Source organism: Chrysochloris asiatica, unplaced genomic scaffold, assembly GCF_000296735.1.
Source record: "Chrysochloris asiatica unplaced genomic scaffold, ChrAsi1.0 scaffold00007, whole genome shotgun sequence".
NCBI lineage: Eukaryota > Metazoa > Chordata > Mammalia > Afrosoricida > Chrysochloridae > Chrysochloris > Chrysochloris asiatica.
Window position 1 is genome coordinate 37,036,678 of NW_006408525.1, and position 23,201 is coordinate 37,059,878.

General features: G+C 47.4%; 1 protein-coding gene across 1 annotated transcript; it reads right to left on the bottom strand.

Annotated features, from left to right (window-relative positions):
• Positions 1-433: 433 nt before the first annotated feature.
• Positions 434-15,827, bottom strand: CACNG1 (calcium channel, voltage-dependent, gamma subunit 1). The gene is made up of 4 exons (XM_006833596.1): positions 15,588-15,827; positions 3,987-4,061; positions 1,756-1,893; positions 434-663 (listed from the first exon to the last, which is right to left on the bottom strand). Exons 1-4 carry the CDS (start codon positions 15,820-15,822, stop codon positions 437-439), a joined length of 675 nt encoding a protein of 224 aa, XP_006833659.1. The 5' UTR covers positions 15,823-15,827; the 3' UTR covers positions 434-436.
• Between the last annotated feature and the right edge of the window lie 7,374 nt (positions 15,828-23,201).

Genomic DNA, 23,201 nt, shown 5'->3' on the forward strand with positions numbered 1-23,201 from the left:
GCGGTCAAGTGGATTCCAGTTCATGCAACCCCATGTGTGTCAGAATAGAGCTGTGGGGTTTTAAGGCTGTGACCTTTTGGAAGTCGATTGCCTGACCTTTCTAACAAGGCACCTCTGGTGGATTTGAACCACCAGCTTTTCGGTAAATAGTGTTTAACTGCCCCACTCAGGGACCTGGAGGAAGGTCAGGTCTCTCCGAATATCTGTCCACCTCCATGTCCTGCCTTCTGACCACCAGCAGGTCTAGATACAAGTGAGGAGCCCCCGCAGCCCAGAGAGGGGTTCAACGAAGGGAAACTGCCTGTGGGTCTGGGGGTGGGATGGATGGAAACAGGGAGGGGAAGGACTCTCACCTCTTCTTGAAAACTTTCTGGGCTGGGGGCTCAGCTTCCAAAGGGAAAGCCCCAAAGGTCACAGGGTCCACAGGGGGTGGGGGCTAATGCTCAGGCTCAGCATCCATGCAGGACTCCCACGGGTTCTGGGGCATTCGAGGTAGGGAGAAGAGCAGGAGGGCCAGGCCGAAGAGGAAGAGGAGGACGAAGGCTGCGCAGGCACAGGCGAAGGACCAGGAATAATAGTACTCGATCCAGACGGTTTCCTCGCTGTCGACCATGCGCTTCACGGACTGCCGCATGACCTCCACTGAGACCAAGATGCAGAGACCTGGGGACCCAGCCGGCAGGCACACTCAGGGTCAGCGTGCGTCTGTGCCCCAGTCATGCCCAGCCTGCATGCACTGCGCTGGGGGAACTGTCTCAAGACAGGCTCTAAGCTGGGACCCCTCAGCCTCCTAAGGTTAACATGGTTTTCTTTCTTCATTCTCCTCCCTCCCTCCTTTTTCTTCCCTCTCTCTGTACTCTATTTTTCTTTCCTTATTTCTTTTTTTCCTCTTGTGTCTTTTTCCTTCATCCCTTCATTCTTTCTCTCTGGGTCCCCTTCCCTCCCTTCCTTTATGACTTAGACAATTTTTTCTTATTGAGATGAGATTCCCATAACATAAATTATTCATTTTAAAGGGAACAATCCAGTGACGTTTAGTATATCCACATTGTTGGACAGCCACTACCATGATCATGTTCCAGAAGTTTCCCAGCACCCCACAGGGAAACTCCCAGATCTGTTAGGCTGTTGTTCCCCATCCTCCCAGCACCAGTAGCAACCATTCTGCTTTCTGTCTGTGTGGATTTACTTTTTGGGGCCATTTCAGGTAAATGGAAGCATGCAGTGTTTGTGGGGGGCTTTTAGTAGCTGGTTTCTTTGACTTTGCATAATGTTTTCTAGGTTTGTCCACGTCATAGTACTCCATTATTACACTGCAGTGAAGTCGTGACACTCAATTCCTTTTCTTGGCTGAGTAATATTCCACCGTACAGATGGATGGATAAACATGGCTGTTTATCCGTTCATCCATTGATGGACATTTGAGAGTGTCTGACCCTTGGTTATTGTGAACGGTGCTGCTGTGAACATTGGTGTATGTTCACTGGAATCCCTGCTCCTTCTGGAAAGTTCTTTGTAAAGTTTATTTTGCCTTGAGGATTAAAGCCATTGTGAGAATGGACCAACTCCCAAGATGTGCCTCCCAGCCCTCCCAGATTTGTTGAGACCTTGACCAAGCTTGGCTCCTGGATGGAGCCTGGCAATTATTCCACAGTCCTGAGGTAGGTAGAATGGGGTCTTAGAGCTGGCCCCTTGACCTCATCCCCAAATCCAGGCAGCAGGCAGGATACCCACCCACCCCCACCCCTGTTCTACCTGCAAAGGCATAGAACATGGATGCTGGCCTCAGCAGGTAATCCCTCTTATTCCGGAAAGACAGGAGGAGGCAGATGGTACCCATGATGATGAAGCCCAGGCAGAAGATGGCAATGGCAGCCGCTGAGATGCTGTACTCTGCACAACACAGAGGGGCGAGAGCACTCGGCAGTCAGCAGGACGGACGCCCACAAGGACGTCCTCACCTCCTGGCAGCACCTCCATCCAGGCTCATGACAAGGCCAGGTATCCATGACTCTTACTCCCATTTTACAAGTGAGGAAACAGAGGCTCTGAGAGATGCAGGAGCACCCTCCACGTCACACAGCGATTAAGGGGTCAGCATGTGCCTTGTTCAGCTTCCCCAGTTTCAAGTGCCCTTCTTTGTAGGTACTGCCACCAGAGGCCAAAACCTTTCTAGAACAGAAACCTTCCTTGAGGGGCCGACTGAGAAGGCGCCTGGTCTTGGGGACTAACTGGTGGTTTCTGGCAGGAAGCCGGAGCGTGGGTGCCCTGTGAAGGCTTGTCAGCAAGTGTGAGTGTGTCTCTGTGTGTATGGGCTCATCAGACTGTGAGTATGTGGGTGTGTGTACCACACGTGTAAGGAGATCAGAGTGTGGGTGGGTGCTGTTACATGTAAGGATTTTTCAGAATGTGGGAATGTGTGTGCCACACGTGTAAGGATTTGTGAGTGTGTGTGTGGGTGTGTAGGGGATTGTCAGAGTGTGAGTATGTGTGCGTGTGAATATGTGGACCATGTATGTAAGTAAGGGCTTGTCAGTGTGTGGGCGTGTGAATGTGTGTGCCACACGTGTACAGATTTGTCAGAGTGTGAGTGTATAGCTGTGTGTTTCATGTGCATAAGGACTTGTCAGAGAATGTGAGCGTGTGCCCCCCATGTGCATGGATGTCCGTGTGTCTATGTGTCGGGGGTTGTCAGAGAGATTGTGGTGAGCATGTGTCAATTGTGTGCCTGCTCCCCTTCCTCTTGGCTGGAGCATGTCAGGCTGTCAGAATGTTTACATGTGTGTGCCATGTGTGCAGGGGTCTGCCAGAGTGTGTGTCTGACCCTGGGAGCATTCATGTGCGTGGGTCATGCATGTAAGCATCTGTCAGCATGAGTACATGTGTGCGTGTGTGTATGAATGTGTGAACGTATTAATGTATGGGTGTATGTGTTGTGTGTGTACGGGTTTGTCTGTGTGAGTGTGGATGAGTATGTGTGCCCTCCGTTGACATGTAGCAGCATGAGTGTTTCAGTGTATGAGTGTGTGCTGGATGTGTAAGGATTTGTCAGAGAGTAAATGTGGCAGTGGGAGGGGATGTGGATTGTGTGAGTGTATTTGTGTGTTGAAGCATATGAGTGTATCAGTGTGTACAGGGATTTGCTAATGTGAGTGTGAGCATGAATAGGTCAGTGAGTGTGGATGTGTATGAGTGCACTGGTGTGTGTGTGAATATTGGTGCTGTGTATATCAGTGTTGTGTGTATAAGGGTTTGTCAATGAATGTGAGCATGCATATGTGTGTGTGTGTGTGAATGTCTGCTGTGTGTATAGGGCTTTGTCAGTGTCAGTGTGAGCGTGAGTATGTATAAGTGTGTATTCGTGTAACTGTGCCGTGCTTGTAAGACTTACCAGCATGGGTGAGTGTGTGTGTGTGTGTGTGTGTGTGTGTATGCACCGTGGGCAGCCACACACACACACTCTGGCAGATCTGTATTCCCAGCACCACACACATCCGAGTTCCATCGATTGCTGAGACCCCCCAGAGTGCTGTGCTGAGGGATTTACATGCATCTGCCCTGCTCCCCTTCTTATGTCAGGGATGATTTATAGGTGAGGGTGGCCATTAGGTCTCTGGTCCCCACAAACTGCCCCTGCCCCTCCCGAAACCCATCAGGGATTAAAGCTCTTGTTCCATTTCCATCAAAGCCTGTCACTACCACTCCCTGGGGCTCTGGAGGAAAATGTATTCCTGCTTCTGCAATTTGGGAGCTTACAGGAAACATCTTTTTTGCAAACTCTCCCAAGAACTGCTTGTGGGGATAGAGTGTGGCCACCCCAGCCCTCCAGATGAGGAGGGTGGCAAATCTGACACATCAACCCCTCCAGGACGACTAGGCTCCCTCACGAGCAAGGAGTCAGGACCTTGGTACCAAATGATTTTCTGGCTCAGCAGTGTGTGACACAAACCACTTCTCACCACCCTCTCCCTTCCACCATGGCTCACCTTTCTGAGTAGTGACTTCGAAGATCTCTGAGCTCTCACCTGGGTTGAAATGCCTGAAGTAGGAGCAGTTTTTCTCTGTAAAGGAGGAAGACAGCCCGTGAGTGGGAGAGAAAGGGGCCTTAATAAAGACAGAGACTCAGCAGAGAGAGACTGGGAACCATCCTACGGGGACAGGGAAGGGGTCCTCTGGTGAATTCCCTCCTCCTCAAACCCTGAACATCTTTCTCTGACCCTCGGAACAAAACTTGCCTGAAAGAATGGGGCTGTACCCTAGGCCGTGTCAGGAAGTGGGTCACCAGGGCAGACAGCACCTTGGGGATTGTGCCCCATTAGACAAATGGAACTACTGAGGTTCAGGGATCAAGTCATTTCTCAAGGGGTTCAGGGTCCAAGGTCAACAAAGGGCCAAATAGAGGTTCTCAGCTGGGATCAGTTCTGTTCCCTGGGAACACTGGTCAGTGTTGGAGACATTTTTGGTCATCACAACTGAGCTAATGGGAGCATCTGGTGGGTAGAGGCCAGGGCTGCTGTGAGCATCCTACAACACATAGTACGATACAACACACAGCCCCACAACGAGGAATAGCTGACCCAAAATGTCAGTAGTGCTTGGGTTGAGAAGCTCTGAGTAATGCAAAGTCTAGAGCAATTTCTGTTTGTTGTTTTGTTTTTTAAATCAGATTTCAGGCTCATCTCCTGGCTCACTGGGTACAACCTAGGGACCACTGTTTTTCAAAAGCATCAAGTGAAGCTGGCCTTCAGCCTCTGGTGGGGGAACTCCTGTTCCCTGCTTCTTAATGAGGGTTTTTCTGATGGCTGACTGGATTGGACTAGGGACAGAGTAGAGAACCTCCATCTGAGGGCTGGTTATTTCACCACTAGGTTATTTCATCACTAGGTTATTTCACCAGACCCTCACTGCTGTGGTCACAGTAGAAATCCAGACAAAACCTTCACCGATGAGGCTGCTCAGCCTGTCTGGTAAGTGTCATCAAAGCTGAAGAAGATCTGTGAACAAAAGGGCCAAGATATCTGGATTTGATGCGAGACAAGCAGTAAAGACAAGGGAAGGGCTCTAAATAAAAATTCCTTCCGACCTGAAATGGAATTCCGGGCACAATTTCTCTTCTACTTTCTTTTTCTTTGAATCTTTCTCTCATTACTAGATATACTATAAAATTATGGTCTTATCACTTATTGAATAAAGTTTTATATTCTTTACTCCTGTGTTAGGAAGTAGATGAATGGATTCTCTTATTTATCTCCTTGCTTTTTATTTGTGTGAGACCCTTCACAAAGTTCTTCTCATTCCTGTGAGTCAGTGATTCTCAATAGACAAAACATCCCTGGTCCTAGCTCAGACAGAATCTAGCTAGACAGAATTGATTAACTGTCCACCTTCAGTGTTTTCTGAAAAGGCACCTGCAAAAGTCTTCCTTGGATCATATCTAAATCATCAAACTGCTGCGTAGGTCTCCCTCCTAATTTCTCGATTCAGGGTGCAGCCTGCCCTGTGGACCAGCCTGGAGATTGGTCCTAGCTTAGCAGCAGTACACATGGATTCTGCTTCTGTGAGGTAAACAGCCTTCTCTTTGGGTATCTATATTTAAATCACTTTCCTTTTGAACCGAGGTACCTGGGGTGTCTGGTTGCCGGTGGTGATGTCAGAACTGATGCTGTTCTTTTCTCGCTCCAGCTTCCGGTGCTATTTTAAAGCAAGATGCAAGCCCCTTCTGTTTGTTAGATGATCAACTAGAGATTCTCTTGAGTCATTGCTTCAAAATGGCTCGTGCCATGTCATATGCCTCTCGCTGTGTGTCTGGACAAAGGAGCATTTATTTCTGTTTCATTCTGTAAGGGCCAGTTTCGGTTGTCACTGAAAACCTTCTGAAAAGAATTAACTGTGTTCATGTGTATTTCATGGTCAGCTGTCTCACTGACAACTTGCAGTTCCTGAGTTAAAAAGCCTCTGGAGCCAGAGCCGCGAGATCAAAGTCCACGGATTGCCTGACCAGAGCACACCTGTTGCTGGTTCCGGGCCGCTGTGGCCCCTCGTACAGGGAGCATTTGGGTTATCAGACCTCCACCAGGTAAACATCAGACTCCATTCTGGAAAACTGCTACTGATGTTAGGTGCTTGGGTAGAAACTGTCTTAGTTCAGACACGCACGCACACAAAACACTAAGCCACTGCTGTTGAGTCAGGTGCAGAGAACACCTGTGCTCCACCAGGTTTTCAGTGGCTGAGACCTTTCAGAAGCAGGTCGCCAGGCCGTTCTCTCAAGGTGCCTCTGGGTGGGTTTGAACCACCAACCTTTTAGTTTGTAGTCAAGCGCTGAACCGTTTATGCCACCGAGGGACACGGTCATACACTCAGAGGTAGGTTAAATGTCTGCAGGCACAACGTTTCCACTTCCTTACCTTCCTCTATTAAAGGGGAACTCAGTGGATGGAAGTCCCACTTGGAGCATTTGGAAGCCACAGTTTCTTTCTCAAAACAACCACCAAATCCACTGCTACGGGGTCGATTCTGGCTCATAGAGATCTTCTGGGTCAGAGTACAAGTACCCATACAAGTGTCCCATGACTGGCATCTTTATGGAAGCTGGCTGCACATTTTTCTCCTGTGGAGTGTCTGGTGGGATCGAATCACTGAGTTAGAGGATTTGAACTGCTGATCTTTCAGTTAGCAGCCAAGCGCTTCACCTCGGCACCACCAGTACTCCTTTACGTAGCGATCGGATGAGCAATATGAAATTGCTAGTGCGCACCTGCTCTCGGGTTTGGCTAAGCACAGAGCTTGAAGACTGCTGGGCAGCCACATCTCCTTTCTTGACTCCACATCTGAGAAAGGGCCCTGTCTTCTGTCCTCAGCCTGGCAGAGGCATGGCTCCAGGACCACACGGCTGATCCCTGGAGACCATCAGCCCCTTTGTGGTCTCTGATGGCCCCAGCAGGAGAAGGACTGTGTTAGACCCAGGCCTTCCCTTGAGCACACCCAACACCAAGATTCAGGACAAAACAAGCAAAGAAAAGTGTAGGTCCTGTTATGATGGGCAGATGGCACGGCAAACCCCTTTCATCCCTGCTCCTGGTGCTGTGCCTGGTGGGATCTGTGTACACTCACCATTAAGGGCCCATCACTAGAAAGAACATGCAGAAGGCGGCCAAAAGTACATGAACAGACGTTCAGCATCCTCACTCAGTGCTGTTTTTAAGTGCCGTCAAGCTGATTCTGACTCATAGTGACCCTGTATATGGTTTCCAAGGAGGCGCTGGTGACTTTGAACCACTGACCTTGCGGTTAGCAGTCCAGTGTATACCCTCCAGCACCATATCAGGACTCTTTGTTGTTGTTGTTAATTGCCATCAAGTCAATTCCAACCCATAGTGACCCTTTATAGGGTTTCCAAGGAGCAGCTGATGAGCTTGAACCACCGACCTTGTGGTTCAAACGACTTTTCAGACTGACGCATTAGACCACAGTGCCGCACCAGGATTCCTTAGGGAAATACAAATCAAAACTACAATGAGATAATACTTCACACCCAGAAGGATGCAGCCCTCAGGAGTCAGAATGGAATCCAAGGCAACCATCAACAGGTTAGCTTTTATCAGAGACATGGAAACTAGCAAGTGGTGGCAAGGATGTGGAGAACTGACAACCCTCATCTATTCTTGCAGGGATTGTAAAATTATGTTGTCACTGTGAAAAAATAGCAGTTCTTCAAAAATAGATTTGCCATATGACCTTGCACCACTCGTCTGTCAGTCTGTCCTACTGTGATGACTTGCATCTTGCTGTGATTCTGGAAGCGATGCCACCGGTATTTTAAATACTAGCAGGGTCACCCATGGTGGACAGGCTTCAGCAGAGCTTATAGACGAAGACAGACTCGAAAGAAGAAAGGACGGCCTACTTGTGAATGTTTAGCCGCTGAAAATCTTACGAATGGCAATGGGACACCAGGTACTCTCAGCCTTGGGAGTCCTGCAGTGACATTGGACTAAAGCGTCAGACCTGCAAAGTTGTTTGAACCACAAGGTTGGTGGTTCAAAGTCAGTTTGAACCATAAGACTCCTTGGAAACCACCTTATACTAGGTTGCTATGGGTGGAAATTGACTTAATGACACTTAACAACAACAATTGTCAGATACAGTGTCATAAGATGAGCCCTTCAGGTTGGAAGGCACTCAAAAATGACTGAGGAAGAGCTGTCTCCTCAAAGTAGAGTTGACCGCGATTGCACAAATGAAGTGAAGTGAATGACAAATTGATGGAGAATGATGTCACATGCATCATCAAAAAGACCATTTCAAGTTCTATCTTAAAGTATAGTGCATTGTGTAATAGGACAATATCCATATACCTACAAATAATACCACTATTCCTCAAATTTACACACCAATCACTAAAGCCAATGAGGATGAAATTAAAGAATCTACCAACTTCTTCAGTCTGGAATTGATCCAAGATGCAACCAAGATGTATTGATAATTATTGGCAATTGGAATGCAAAGGTTGGAAAAAAAGAGGAAAGATCATTAGTTAGAAATTATGGCCTTGGTGATATAAACGCTGAAGCTCGCATGACAGAATTTTGCAAGACCAATGACTTCATTACAACTACCTTTTTTAAACAACATAAAAGACAACTATACACATGGACCCCACCAGATGGCATGCACAGAAATCAAACTGATTGCATCTGTGGAAAGAGATGGTGGAAAAGCTCCATAGCATCAGCCAAAACAAGGCCAGAGGCAGACTGTGGAACAGACTATTAACTGCTCATATGCAAGTTCAGGTGGAAGCTGAAGAATATTAAAACAAGTACACGAGAGCCAAAATATGACCTTGAACATATTCCACCTGAATTTAGAGATCATCTGAAGAACAGATTTGATGCATTAGACACTAATGAACCAAGACCAGAAGAGTTGTGGAATGACATCAAGAACAACATACAGGAAGAAAGCAAAAGGGAATTAAAACAAAAAAGAAGGAAAAGACCAAAATGGATGTCAGAAGAGACTCTAAAACTTGCTCTTCAGTGTAGAGATGCTAAAGCAAATGGAAGAAATGAGGAAGTAAACGAGTTGAGCAGAAAATTTCAAAGGTCAGCTCAAGAAGACAAAGATGAATATTATAATGAAATGTACCAAGACCTGCAGTTATAAAACCAAACAGGAAGAACACGCTCAGCATTTCTCAAGCTGAAAGAACCGAAGAAAAAATTAAAGCCTCGACTTATAATATAGAATGTTGGTGGTTATGTGCCGTGGAGTCTATTCCGACTCATAGCAACCCCACACAGGGTTTCCAAGGCTGTAAATCTTTACGGGAGCAGAAAACCTCATCTTTCTCCTGTGGAACCACTGGTAGTTTTGAACTGCTGACCCTGAGGATAGCAGCCCAATTCATAACCACTACACTACCAGAGCTCCTTAATATTGAACGATGCTATAGGAAAATGGAGTCCTGATGTGCCGCTGTGGTTTAATGCACCAGACTGCAAAGCCATTTGAACTGCAAGGTCGGCAGTTCAAGTTCACTGGCTACTCCTCAGAAACCCTACTATACAGGGTCACTATGGGTCAGAACCGACTCGACGGCACTTCGCAACAATAGGAAAATATTAAATGATGCAGGCAGATGGAAAGAATACACAGAGTTATACTGCACCAAAAAGAAATGGTCAATGTTGAGCCATTTCGAGAGGTAGCATATCATCAAAAGCCAATGGAACTGAAGGAAAAAGTCCAAGGTACAATGAAGGCATTGGCAAAGAACAAGACTCTGGGAATTGATGGAATACAAATGGAAATCTTTCAACAAACTGAGGCAGCATTGGAGGTACTCACTCATCTATGCCAAGAAATTGGAAGACAGCTGCTTGGTCAGCTGACTGAAAGAGATCCATATTTGTGCCCATTCCAAAGAGATGATGCAACGGAATGTGGAAATCATTAGACAATATCATTAATGTCATATGCAAGTAAAATTTTGCTAAAGATAATTCAAAAGCAGCTGCAGCAGTAGACTGCCAGAGAACTGCGAGAGGTTCTAGCCGGATTCAGAGGAGGTCAGGCGTGGAATGAGGGATCTCATTGCTGACGTCAGATGGATCTTGGATAAAAGCAGAGAATACCAGAAAGATGTTTACCTGTGCTTTATTGACTACACAGAGGCTTTTGACTGTGTGGTTCATAACAAGCTGTGGACAACACTGCTGAGAATGAGTATTCTGAAATAATTGTGCTCATGAGGAACCTGTACATAGATCACGAGGCAGTCGTTCGAACAGAACAAGGAACGCTCAGCAGTTTAAAATTAGGAAAGGTGTATACCTGAGTTATATTCTTTCACCATACTGAATTCAATCTGTATGCTGAGCAAATAATAGGAGAAGCTGGATTATGTGAAGAAGAACGTGGGATCAGGCTACAAGGAAAACTTATTAACAACCTGTGATATGCAAATACAACCGTGCCTGCTGAAAGTAAAGAGGACTTAAAATACTTACTGATGAAGATCAAAGAGCATAGCCTTCTGTAGGGATTGCACCTCAATGTAAAGAAAACAAAAATCCTCACCAGTGGACGATCAATTAACATCATGATAAATGGAGAAAACCTTGACGTTGTCAAAGACTTCTTTTTGCTTGCATCTACCATTAACACTTGTGGAAGCAGCTGCCAAGAAATCAAATGACATATTGCATTAGGCAAATCTTGTAGAAGAATGAATGCATCTGAGTTATGGTGTTGGAGAAGAATATTAACGGTACCATGGACTTCCAGATGAAAAACAAATATGTATTGGAAGAAGTATAGCCAGAATGCTCCTTAGAAGCCAGACTTCCTCCCTCAAACTTTGGATATATTATCAGTAGGGACCTGCCCCTGAAGAAGGACATCATGCTTGGTAAAGTGGAGGGTCAGCAAATAAAGGAAGACCCCTAATGAGATGGATTGGCACAGTGGACAGAAAACAAAAAACAAAAAAACCTCTTCTTAATTACTAATGATATTGTAATTCAATATAGAAAGATTTCCCAAAACAATTTTATAGCTAGTGTTCATACAATCAGGAATCCTGGTGTGGCTCTGTAGGATAAGCACTTGACCATAAGGTCAGTTTGCACCACGAGGTTGACAGTTCAAACTCAGCAGCTACTCTTCGGAAACACTATACAGGATTTGCTATGAGTTTTAACTGATTCAATGACAATTAACAATGACAACATTCATATATCCTAAGAAATATTATGTTTAAGAAATTTACAACTCGATTAGTCAAATTCTATGATTAAAATGGATAATAAGCATTTCTAAGGATTTTGAATGGTCTGATAGGAAAGGAGATTCCCAGTTACTGTACTGGGTGCCACCCACCCCGAGATGCCATTGTAAATGTTCATCACAGCATTACTCACACCAGCTAAAAGGTGGAAACAACCAACATGCCTCATTGACAAAGGAATGGGTAAATAAAACGTGGTGTATCCATGCAATGGAATATCACCCAGCCATAAAGAGAAATGAAGTTCTGATACCCTGCAATCTGAAACTGATTTCACTTGTGGCAACCCTGGCAAAGTGTTGATGAAAAGGGTGAAGAAGCTAAGTGAAATAAGCCAGATGCAAGAGAATAAGGATTGTCCTTCTCAAAGCCGCCCTTGTGTACCCCATTCAACGTCTTTCCCTTTCAAGCTTTGGGGGAGCCTGATGTTTGTCCAGCTGTTATCTGTGTCTCAGGCAGTCTGCTGATTGTTTTGGACAAATGCCATCAAGGAAAACACCGTACAAATTGAGTGAGCTCAGAGTCTGGGCAAATACAGGCAGCCTTAGAGGTGGGGTCTTCTGGGGAACCACCAAGTTGGACAATGACAAGTCTCAGGAATGGAGCTTGGAAGGAGCTCCAACCTATTCCACCACTTCCGGTAGCATCCAGACTAAACGCTTTTAACACTAAGGGGTGGGGTGGAAAGTCCCTGGGTGTGCAAACAGTTAAGTCCCCAGCTGCTAACTGAAAAGCTGGTGATAAGAGCCCACCCAGAGGCACCTCACTTCAGAAGAAAGGTGTGCTGATGTACTTCCGGGAAAACTATTCATTGAAAACTCTACGACATAAACGGAGTCGCCATGAGCTGAAATCCAGTCCGCAGCACTGTTGTTTTCTTTTTTTGGGGGGATGGGGAGGTGGGAGACAGGGATGAACAGGAATAGGGCAAATTAAAACACCATAAAGCATTCCTGAGATTCCGCCATTTTTCTCGAATGAACTCCTCCCCAGATTGCTGCGGAACTTTGTTCTGTCTCCAAAGCTCTAGAGACGTGGCTCCCAATCACTTGTGTCCTTATGGATTTAGGAAAATCCTTACTCTTCTCTGGTAATACAGTGGGTTTACACATTGGGCTGATAACTGCAAGGTCAGCAGTTTAAACCCTCCAGCTGTAAGCAAAGATTTATGGTCTTATAAATGGAGTAGTTCTACTTTATCCTATGGGGTCGCTTTGAGTCAGGGTCTACCTGAGGGCAGTGGGTGTGGTTTGATTTTATTTACACTGACATCATCCCGAGTTGGTGATCTATGTAAAGCACATACTAGCCTGGCGCCATATTTGCATCTGCTATGATTTAGGTTTAAAATTAGGAAAGTGTGCACCAGGGTTATATTCTTAAACCATACTTATTCAATCTGTGTTCTGAGCAAATAATCTGAGAAACTGGAGTATATGAAGAAAAATGTGGCATCAGGATTGGAGGAAGACTCATTAACAGACTGCGATATGCAGATGATACAACCTTGCTTGCTGAAAGTGAAGAGGACTTAAAATACTGATGAAGATCAAAGAGCACAGCCTTCAGTATGGGTTGCATCTTAGTGTAAAGAAAACAAAAATCCTCACCACTGGACTAATAAATAACATCCATATAAATGGAGGAAAGATTGAAGTTATCAACGACTTCATTTTGCTTGGATCAACCATCAACGCTCATGGAAGCAGCAGTCAAGAAATCAAACAACGTATTGCATTAGACAAATCTGCTGTACAAGACCTCTTTAAAGTGTACAAGAGCAAAGATGTCCGTTTGAAGACTAATGTGTGCCTGACCTAAGCTGTGGTATTTTCGATTACCTCATATGCATGTGAAAGTTGGACAGTGAATAAGGAAAACCATAGAAGAACTGATGCATTTGAGTCATGGTCTTGAAGGAGAATATTGAAAGTACCATGGACTGCCAAAAGAACAAACCAATCTGTGTTGGAAGAAATACAACCAGAGTGCTCCTTGGAAGCCAGGATGGCCAGACTTCGTCTCTCATACTTCAGATATACTGTCAGGAGGGACCAGTCACTGGAGAAGGACATCATGTTTGGTAAAGCGGAGGGCCGGAGATAAAGAGGAAGAGCCACAATGAGATGAATTGGCGCAGTGGCAGCATGATGGGCTCATGCATAGCAATGATTGTGAGGTTGGCCCAGGACCAGGCAGTGTTTCATTTTGTTGTGCACAGGGTCGCTATGGGTCGGTACTGACTTGATGACACCTAACATCGACGACAATTTATCATTATTATAATTGTTGCTGCTGTTGTTATTAATAATAATTCAGAGAATGTGTGGGAATCCTCCTCTTCCTTCCGGAGAAGGGAGGTGGGAGGTGGGTGGGGAAGGAAGGAGACCTCATTGCAGAGAAAGGTGAAGGAAGACACAGAAACCCATTCGCAGCTTGTGGGGGGGGGAGGTGGTACTCAGTGCAGGTATGGGGGTCTGAGTGGAAGGTGAAGTGGTGGGCTCTACTCAGACCCACAGCCGAGCTCTGCCTGCCCATCTACTTCGGTGGCTCCACTCTCCTCCCCTGTCTCCCCCTTGTGTGAACCATGCTTACCTCCCAACTCATCTGCTTTGTGAACCCTGACTTTCAAAGGTGGTACCTCCCAGGCTAGGAGCAAGACCATAATGGGGTGTCGCCAAGTGTGGTCCCTGGACACGCTGTCGCCCCACCTTGCCCTGCCTGACCCAGGGGAGTCCGCTGAGTGATGCATCTGTTTACAGGCGTGTCCCTGGTGACCGATGGGCACGGGCTTCTGGCTATGTAACACCCTTCTAGCACAAGTCCACACCTGTCAAGGCCCTCCTCACTAGGACTCTGTGTTTCCAAGACAGCTGGGCATTTATGAGTCTTCCAGGCATCCAGGGGGAAGGAGGGGAGATGGGTATTCCTGAAGGAAGAGTCAGAGGGGTGGGGCTTGGGTGCAGCATGTACAGGTCAGTTGTCTGACCCCAGAGGAAATGATTCTGCAACCAAGTGGGATGACCCATACTCTGTGGATCATGGGCACCTTGGAGGGGCATTAATGGGAACTGGGCAGGACCTCTGGAAACTGAGTCCAAGTCCTGGATCTTGTAGAGGAGGAGACAGAAGCCGAGAGGGGCTTTGTCCTCCCCGGGTCATGGAGGGGCTCATGGGCAGGACCTCCCTGCTCCACACAATGCTCCTCAGATGCCTGGTCAGATGGCTACAATCACAGCCCCCACATGTATAGAATCACAACCCCACCCAAGACCAGGTATTCTGGACAAGGAGCTCACCCATTAGGAAATCAAGGACTAAGTCATTGGAAGTGACTGAAAGGCACTTACCACCACCAACAGCTCAGCGGGGGTTTGAGCTGGGAGAGCTGAGAGACAGGTGCTCAGCTGAGACAGTCTACCTGTTTGGGACTCCAGACCCCACCTTTGGAAGGGCCTGTGTTTGGTTTAATGTTCGGCTCTCAGTGTCTTGAAATTGTTTAAAAATGTAAACAAAGGGCCCTGCATTTTCATTCTGCCCTGTGTCTGGAAATTCTGTGACCGGTGACCGTTGAGTCGCTTTCCGTTCATGGCGACTCTAAGTGTGTCAGAGGAGAACTGTGCCCCATGGAGTTTTCAGTGGCTGACTTTGCTAAGGTCAATTGGTCCTATGGGTGAACTCCAGCCTCTAACCTTTCAGCTATCAGCTGAATGCTTTAATTATGTGCACCATCTGTAGACTGCAAAAACCAGTTGCCGTGGAGCTGGTTCCCACTCATGGTGGCCCTATGTGTACAGAGTAGAACTGTGCTCCACAGGGGTTTCGATGACTGGTTTTTTGGGAGTAGATTAAGGCTCCTCTGGGTGGATTTGAACTTCCAATCTTTTGGTTAGTAGTGAGTGCATTAACTGTACCACCCAAGTACTCCAGAACCATGACAGGAGGAAGAATGAAGCTGCCGGCCCTTTAGGCTGGGCACACAGAGTCACTGGCTGCCCATCTTTGCAGGAAGACAGCAGGACCAGAGAAGTGACCACTGCTGGAAGCAGAAGCCCTTAGACTGTTAGAGCTGCGGTTTCCCTCTGGACTTCTTGTCTTATCTTGTTCAGCCCTTGTCTATGGGTGAAAACCCCCGAGCCTCAGCAAGACAGAGCTAACTGGAGACCAATACCCTCACTTCACTACAGGCTCCGGCTGTTAGCACAACTGCATGCAATTCAGAGTCAGGTCCCTGAGGAACCAGAGGAAATTGCCCTGGTTTGCAGGGGCCAGGGGCAGGAAGTGGGTACATTACCCCCGGGCAGGGTGATGGCTGCGCAGTTCTTGTCCTCGCTGTCGCCCAGGATGATACGCTTGGTGCAAATCCGCCAGAGGCCGAAGTGGGCCACCTCGCAGGTGCCATCACTGTGCTCCGTGTGGGGGCTCAGCACGGCCCAGTGGTCAGTGACCACCGCCACCAGGGCCAGCACAATGCCCACCAGGATGAAGAAGAGGGTCACGCGGACCTTCAGGGTTTTGGTCTGGGACATGGTGGGGTCCTCAGGCAGAACACAGTGACCGAGGTTCTCTGGGAAGGTCCTGGGCAGAATGCAGTGACCAAGGTTCTCAGCTGGGCAGGGGTGGCAGAGGGTGGGAGCTAAGTTTAGTGTGGAGGGCGAGCCAGAGGGGGCTGGCCTTGGGACTGAGGGACGGGCTGAGCAGCTGCCCAGACACTTCAGGGGCCTGAGGGAGGCTGCTATTAATGCCAGATGCCAGTCTCCCCGTGTGTCACTTCGATGGTGTCTGCTCAGATTTCAAAACGTTCTGCCCATCAGGGAGCCAGAAATACCACAGACGGTGGGGGCGAGGAGAAGAGGCCTGTATGGTAATTGGAGACCCCCCCACCCCCACTCCCACCCCAACCCCCGGGGACGGCGCTCAGGATGCCTCAGTCAGGGTGAGGCTAGGTGTGGACCAGGGCAGGGCAACCTGGGGGTATCCCGAGTCCCCCTGCAAGGGCAGGCTGAGCAGGTCCTTGCTCTGGGAATCTGGGGGACTCTGACCCTGCCTAGGGAATCCTGGGGACCTGCCCTCCAGGGTCCAGGCAAACACTGGACTCCTGAGCCAGATGATTTAGGTGGTTCCCAGCTTGGCATCACCGACACTGGCTCCAGAACAAGAAGGTAGTTTCTTTCTAGAATCTCTGTCTGAAGAGGAACACCTTTCTGAGTTTTCCAAACTGCCCACCCAGACAGAAGAAGGAGTCTGGTCTGCCGAGGCTCAGAATGAGAGCTGTTTTCATGGCACAGTTGTTAGTTTTATCTTTTATTGTTGTTGTTGTTGTTGTGTGCTGTTGAGTCGGGTCCCACTCATAGCAACCCGTTATAGGGTTTCCTGTCAATTTTTTGGGAGCAAACCGCCTCATCGTTCTTCCTCAGAACATCTGGTGGGTTTGAACTGCCGACCTTGAGTGTTTATCCTACAGCTCTAATGTGGGTTAAGAGGAGAGTGGAAAGATCCCTAGTAGGTTAAGTGCTGAGTTGTTCACTGAAAGGCTATAGATTTGAACCCATAACTGTCCCTTGGGAGAAAGTTGCATGGCGGCTTTCATAAAGATTTACAACTTCGAAAACCCTCGGGAGCAGCTCTCCTCCGTCCTGTCAGGTCCTTATGAATTAGAACCAACTTTGCAGCAGTGAGAGGTTTTGTTTGTTTAATAGGCAGTGGAGCCCATGGGTGATAAAAACCGTTAAGGCTCTGGACTACTAACTGCAAGGTGGCCAGTTGGAGTCCACCCAGATCTGAAGTCCTAGGGAGATCTCAAGGCCTTTCATCCGGGGCACCTCGGAAGGACTTGCCACTCCAGTCACATTAACGTTCATACCACCCAGAGATTTAAATGTTCCCAGCTGGCTCACCCATCACAATTGACTGACCTACCGAGGTCCCAGCTTTAACTCAGAGGTGACTTGTCTTCCATTAGTAGGCCCTCTCCCTGGGCAACTCCACAAAGTAGACTTGGTACACAACCTCTGCGCACACTTACCCCAGGCGGAATCAACAGGCCAGGTGGTTCTGGGTCTGGATGCTAGGCAGCCTGAGGTAGACCTACTGGGTGCCAGACACCAGCAGAACAGTAGCTGGGGAGCGGGAGGGTGGTTCTGGAGTTTTAAGCGGAATACCTGGAAAGAAGCAATCTCAATTGAACAGATATGCAAATGTGGTGTCATTTGCAGATATAACAATGTGGTTTGAACTCCCTCACATACGGAGCACCAGGAGGAGGATATTGCAGCAGGCTGGCACAGTGAGGGGGAGGTTGTACTTCCTGAAGGAGCTCCCAGTCCTCCCACAGAAGCGCAAGCATTAAAGATGATGGCCCTTCCTTTTGAGGTTGTGTTTGTGTAACGGCAGCCCAGGGATTGCAGGTAGGTCTATGGTCTCCTCCCAGTTTACTAAAAGCTCCTCAAACAGATGGCAAGCAGCAATCAGCTCCACCATGTATGCCGGCCACAGAGGCGACTGCAGGGCCCCTGGTAGAGAGGTCGAGTATTCTCCCCTGGGGCCTGAGGCCTGGGGCTGGTGTAAGGATTCGTGATGGGCATCCACCCAGGAAGGCTATTGCTATTTCTTACAAATGACAGATGATCCAGTTCTTCTTAAGGACTATCAGCTTCTGGACAGTAGGGGTGGTAAGACCATTCTGTTCTTGTTCTGGGTCCCTCCCGGAGTCCAGCCTGGATCTGAGCCCAGACTGTGATCTTCATAGATGTTGGCTGGCTGGCTGGACTAATAGAAAGGTACGGACAGAAGTACAATTCATTTCACCAGATAATCCAAAGGACATTTCGATATGGCTGTAAGACCACAGGACTTAAGATATGCCAACTGGGGCAGACCATGTGAACCAACAGGCTAATTTGTCTCAAGTTCCTGAGGGGTATCGTAGGAGTACACAGTCGTCCTCTGTGATGCCAAGTTCAAAAGGAAGCATCCCAAAATACCATGTGATTCTACTTATATGGAATAACTAGTGTAGATAAATGTATAGAACAAAAAGCAGGTGGTTGTTATTATTATGAAGTGCCACCGAGTCAGTTCTGATTCATAGTGATCCTGTATAGGGTTTCTGAGGAGTGGCTGGTGAATTTGAACCATTGACCTTGTGGTTCTAATTGAGCGTACATACCAGTGCTAATCCTACAGCACCACGCCAGGTTGTTGTTGTTGTTAGGTGCCATCGAGTCGGTACCAACCCATACCGACCTTACGCACAGCAGAACGAAACACTGCCTGCTCCTGGGCCAACCTCACTACTGTTGCCACGCTTGAGTCCACCGATGCTGCCACTTGGCCAATCCACATTGTTGGGGATCTTCCTCTTTTTCTCTGACCCTCAACCTTACCAAACATGATATTCTTCTCCAGCGACTGGTCCCTCCTGACAATATGTCCCAAGTATGAGAGATGAAGTTTGGCCATCTTGGCCTCCAAGGAGCATTCTGGCTGCACTTCTTCCAAAATGGATCTATTGGTTCTTTTAGCAGCCCATGGCACTTTGAATATTCTCCTCCAACACCATAACTCAAAAGCATCAATTCTTCTACGGTCTTCCTTATTCACTGTCCAGCTTTCGCATGCATATGAGGTTATTGAAAATACCATGGCTTGGGTCAGGTGCACCTTAGTCCTCAAGCTGACACCTTTGCTCTTCAACAGTTTTAAAAGGTCTCGTGCAACAGATTTGCCTAATGCAAAATGTCCATTGATTTCTTGACTGCTGCTTCCGTGAGTGTTGATAGTTGATCCAAGATGAATGAAGTCTTTGACAACATCAATCTTTTCTCCGTTGATAAGAATATTGTTTATTGGTCCAGTGGTGAAGATTTTTATTTTCTTTACATTGAGATGTAATCCATACTGAAGGCTGTGCTCTTTGATCTTCATCAGTAAATGTTTTAAATCCTTTTCACTTTCAGCAAGCAAGGTTGTATCATCTGCATATCGCAGGTTCTTAATGAGTCTTCCTCCAATCCTGATGCTATGTTTTTCTTCATAGAACCCAGCTTCTCGTATTATTTTCTCAGCATACAGGTTGAATAAGTATGATGAAAGAATACAACCTTGCCGCACAGCTTTTTTTTTAATTTTAAACCATTCAGTGTTCCCATGTTCTGTTTGAACAACTGCCTCTTGGTCCAGGTACAGATTCCTCATGAGCACAATTAAGTGTTCCAGAATACTCATACTTCGCAATGTTGTCCATAGCTTGTCATGATCCACACAATCGAAAGCCTTTGCGTAGTCAATAAAGCACAGGTAAACATCTTTGTGGTATTCTCTGCTTTCAACACCAGGTTTGTGGGGAGTTATTGCTTAGTAGCAGTTCCTGGCTGGTGCAAACAGTTAACACAGTCAGCTGATAACTGAAAGGTAGGAGATTGGAGTCTGCTTAGAGGTAAATTGGAAGAAAGGCCTGGCTGTTTCCTGAAAAATTAACCATCAAAACCCATACAAGGCACAGTTCTCCTCTGACATGTGTGGATTGCCAAGTCAGAGTTAACTTGGTGGTTTTATTGATTAATAGATATGGAGTTTTTGGTTTAGATGATAAAAAAGGTTTGGATTGTAGCAATGGTCAAAAAAGAAAAGACCAAAGTTCTGAAAAAGGAAAAAATAGAAGAAATAGGAATTATCTTGCTGAGATCTAATGTTGCCTACAGATAATCTTCAAGGTGGACAAGCCAAACTCAGCTAATTGTCTGTTTTCTGTTCATCCAAAATGAACTTGTTTTCTTTTGTTCCTAATGATCAGTGTTCTCCCAAAAGATCAGGGCCGACCCAGGGGAAGGGCACCATCTCCCAAAATCAGAATCAGGGGGAAGCACATCTGGGGTTGTTGTTGTTATGTGCTGTGGAGTCGATTCCGACCCTGTACAGGGTTTCTGAGGCTGTAAATCTTTACGGAAGCAGAGAGCCTCATCTTTCTCCCGCCTAACAGCTGGTAGTTTTGAACTGCTGACCTTGCGGTTCACAGCCCGATTTGTAACCACTACACTACCAGAGCTCCTTAGAGCCAGACAATCACTCTTTGGTAATATGCTGCTCTAAATCTGAGCTCAGGCTTAATTAGACTGAGGAATGGTCTTGGTGTTTAATCTCAGCATGCTACCAAACAGAAAATTGCCCACCAAGTCGCCACTTCATCTCAGGGCTCCACCACTCAACAGACGCTCTGTTGCAGGCAACTCCCTGCCTTCAACTCCATCTTGTGAGCTGACAATGTCCGCCTGCCCTAGGGTCCCGGAGCTGCATGTTACTGTTGCTCTGCGGGATTTTCCAGAGCTTCTTAGGGAGGCCTGTGATGTTTGTAGGGATAGCTCCAGATCCAGTGTGCAGTTACTGAAGTACAGTATAACACAGTGACACAGTGCTGTGGGAAGTGACAGTGGGGCTGTATTCCCCAAATACTGAGGCTCACCAGCACTTTACGGCTTTCTTTGTCCTGTCCTCTCCCTTTCTGGTCCAGGATCCTATCCAATATTACAGATTACATTTAGTTGTTCTAGCTCATCCTTATTGCTGTTGGTTGACATCAAATCCATTCTGACTCACGGCAGCCCATATGGAGTAAAGCAACTCCACAGGGTTTTCAAGGTTGTGACCTCTCCGAAGCAGACCTCCAAGCTTGCCTTCCAACGCTCCTGTGGGTGGGTTTGAACTGCCAACCTTTTGGCTCATAGTCAGTGTTTAACCATTTGCACACACCTTTTCCTCTGCTTTTTCAGGTTCCACACCCTCCCCACCAGCACCTTGAGCACCTGCTGAGTACTGATTACTAAGGACTCCCTGGACCCCCTCTCGGCACAGAGGGCTTCGGTCCACATCAGGACCTCTGCCTCACACAGCACCGAGTGGGTGAGACCCAGCTCCTCCCCAACAGAGCTCACAATTGTTACCACAGCCGCAGTCTTCCTGGGGCAGGTTGAGGCCCCAGAGGAGGCCAGATGAAGCTGACATGCAGTGTACCCCAGCACCCCAGGGAGCCCGTGCACAGAACAGTCTCACCAACCCTAGGAGACATAGGGACACAGGAGGGATACTAGCGTCTTTAATTCTAAGGCTTATGTGTTTATTTTAATGTGGATCAGAAGTATCAACACTGTGCTCTCATTAATATTATTTCTTTAAAGTATGGCTTAAGGGACCCAGTGGTCCAGGGGCTTAAGTATTCAGGTACTAGCTGAAAGGTAGGTGGTTTGAACCCACCCAACAGCTCTGTGGGAGAAGACCTTGCAATCTGCTCTTTTTTTTAATGTTTTATTGTGAGTTATATGATAGTTTACATGAGAGAACCTCAGTTCCATATTCATTCCATCGTATATCATTACATTGCCATGGTTCCAATCCCCTCCATGCATCGTCTTCCGACCAAAGTGCATATCCTAGACACCGTGGCAATCTGCTCTTGTAAAGATGACAGGCTAGGAAACCCCGTTGTTGTTAAGTGCTGTTGAGTCAGTTCTGACCCATATGACCCTGTATAGGGTTTCCAAGAACAGCTGGTGCGCTTGAACTGCCGATCTTGCAGTTCAAACAGCTTTGCAGTCTGGCGCATTACCCCACAGCGCCACACCAGGACTCTGGGCAACCGTATGGGGCAGTTTTATTCTGTCACATGGAGTTGGAATGAACTCCACGGTACCTAATAACAACAGCAACGCAGCCCTGAGTCCAGCTTTGTTTGTTAGCCGTGGGAGCTCGTCCTGACTAAGCCTGTCTGTCTCCTTGCTCACAAAGCAGAGAGGGTGCTGTCTGCTCTGTGGGGTCATGTGGGCACACAGGACATGAACCTGGAGACCAGGGGGCCATTACTTTAATAAATGAAGCTCAGGGGACTTTGAGAGGTCCAGGGGTCAGCTGTATAGGTGGTCATGCCTGGGGAGTAGCAGAAGGCATATCACTGAGCTGACCAAGAGAAGAAAATCATGAAAACATGGAAGCCCCCACCCACCACCCTCCCTGTGACTCTCATTCTGGGAATGATTTGAAAGGAGTCTGTCAGCAATACGTTCCTGCAAATGGGTGTGGATGAGCCAGAGAAATGCTATTTAGTGACTATTACTGTGACTCATCCCTCCATCCTTCAAACATCTACGGTCACCAAGGGCTATCCGCATGAATAAAACACAGACTCTTTCCTTGACAGCTGAGAAGGGACCCAGATTGCAGGAAAGCAACCAAGTCCCAGCGCCATCCGCGTGCCTGAATGCTGCTGATTCCTGTTGTTGTCACGAAGGACTGCAGGTTTCACGGCTGAAATGATACACCTTTGCTCTCTCGTGGTTCTGAAGGTCAGAGGTTTCACTGGGCTGACGTCAAGGTGCCAGCAGGGCTGGGTTCCTTCTGGACCCTCCAGGGGAGAATTTGCTCCTTGTCCTTTCCAGCTCCTAGAGGCTCCACACGTTCCTTGGTTCGTGGCCCTCTTCCTTCTTCAAAGCCAGCATCCCATCATCCAACCTCTAACTTACACACTCATAGCTCCTTCCCAGACTCACCTGCCTCCTGCTGCCCTTCTGATGACATTGGACCCACCTGGATAATCCACAAGAGTCTCCCACCTCAAGACCCTTAATATAACCACACCCTTGAAGTTCCTTTTGCCATGGAAGGAAACATATTCACAGTTCCAGGAATTGGGGTGTAGACATCTTGTGGTGGTTGTTGTTAAATGGACTCGGTTCCAACTCATAACAACCCTGTATAGGGTTTGAACTGCTAACTTTGTAGTTCGCAGCCCAGTGATCCTACGGCGCCACACCAGGACTCTATAGACATCTTTGTTGTTGTTGTTAAGTGCCTTCAAGTCAGTTCTGATTCATAGTGGCCCTGTATAGAGTTTCTGAGGAGCAGCTGGTGAGTTTGAACT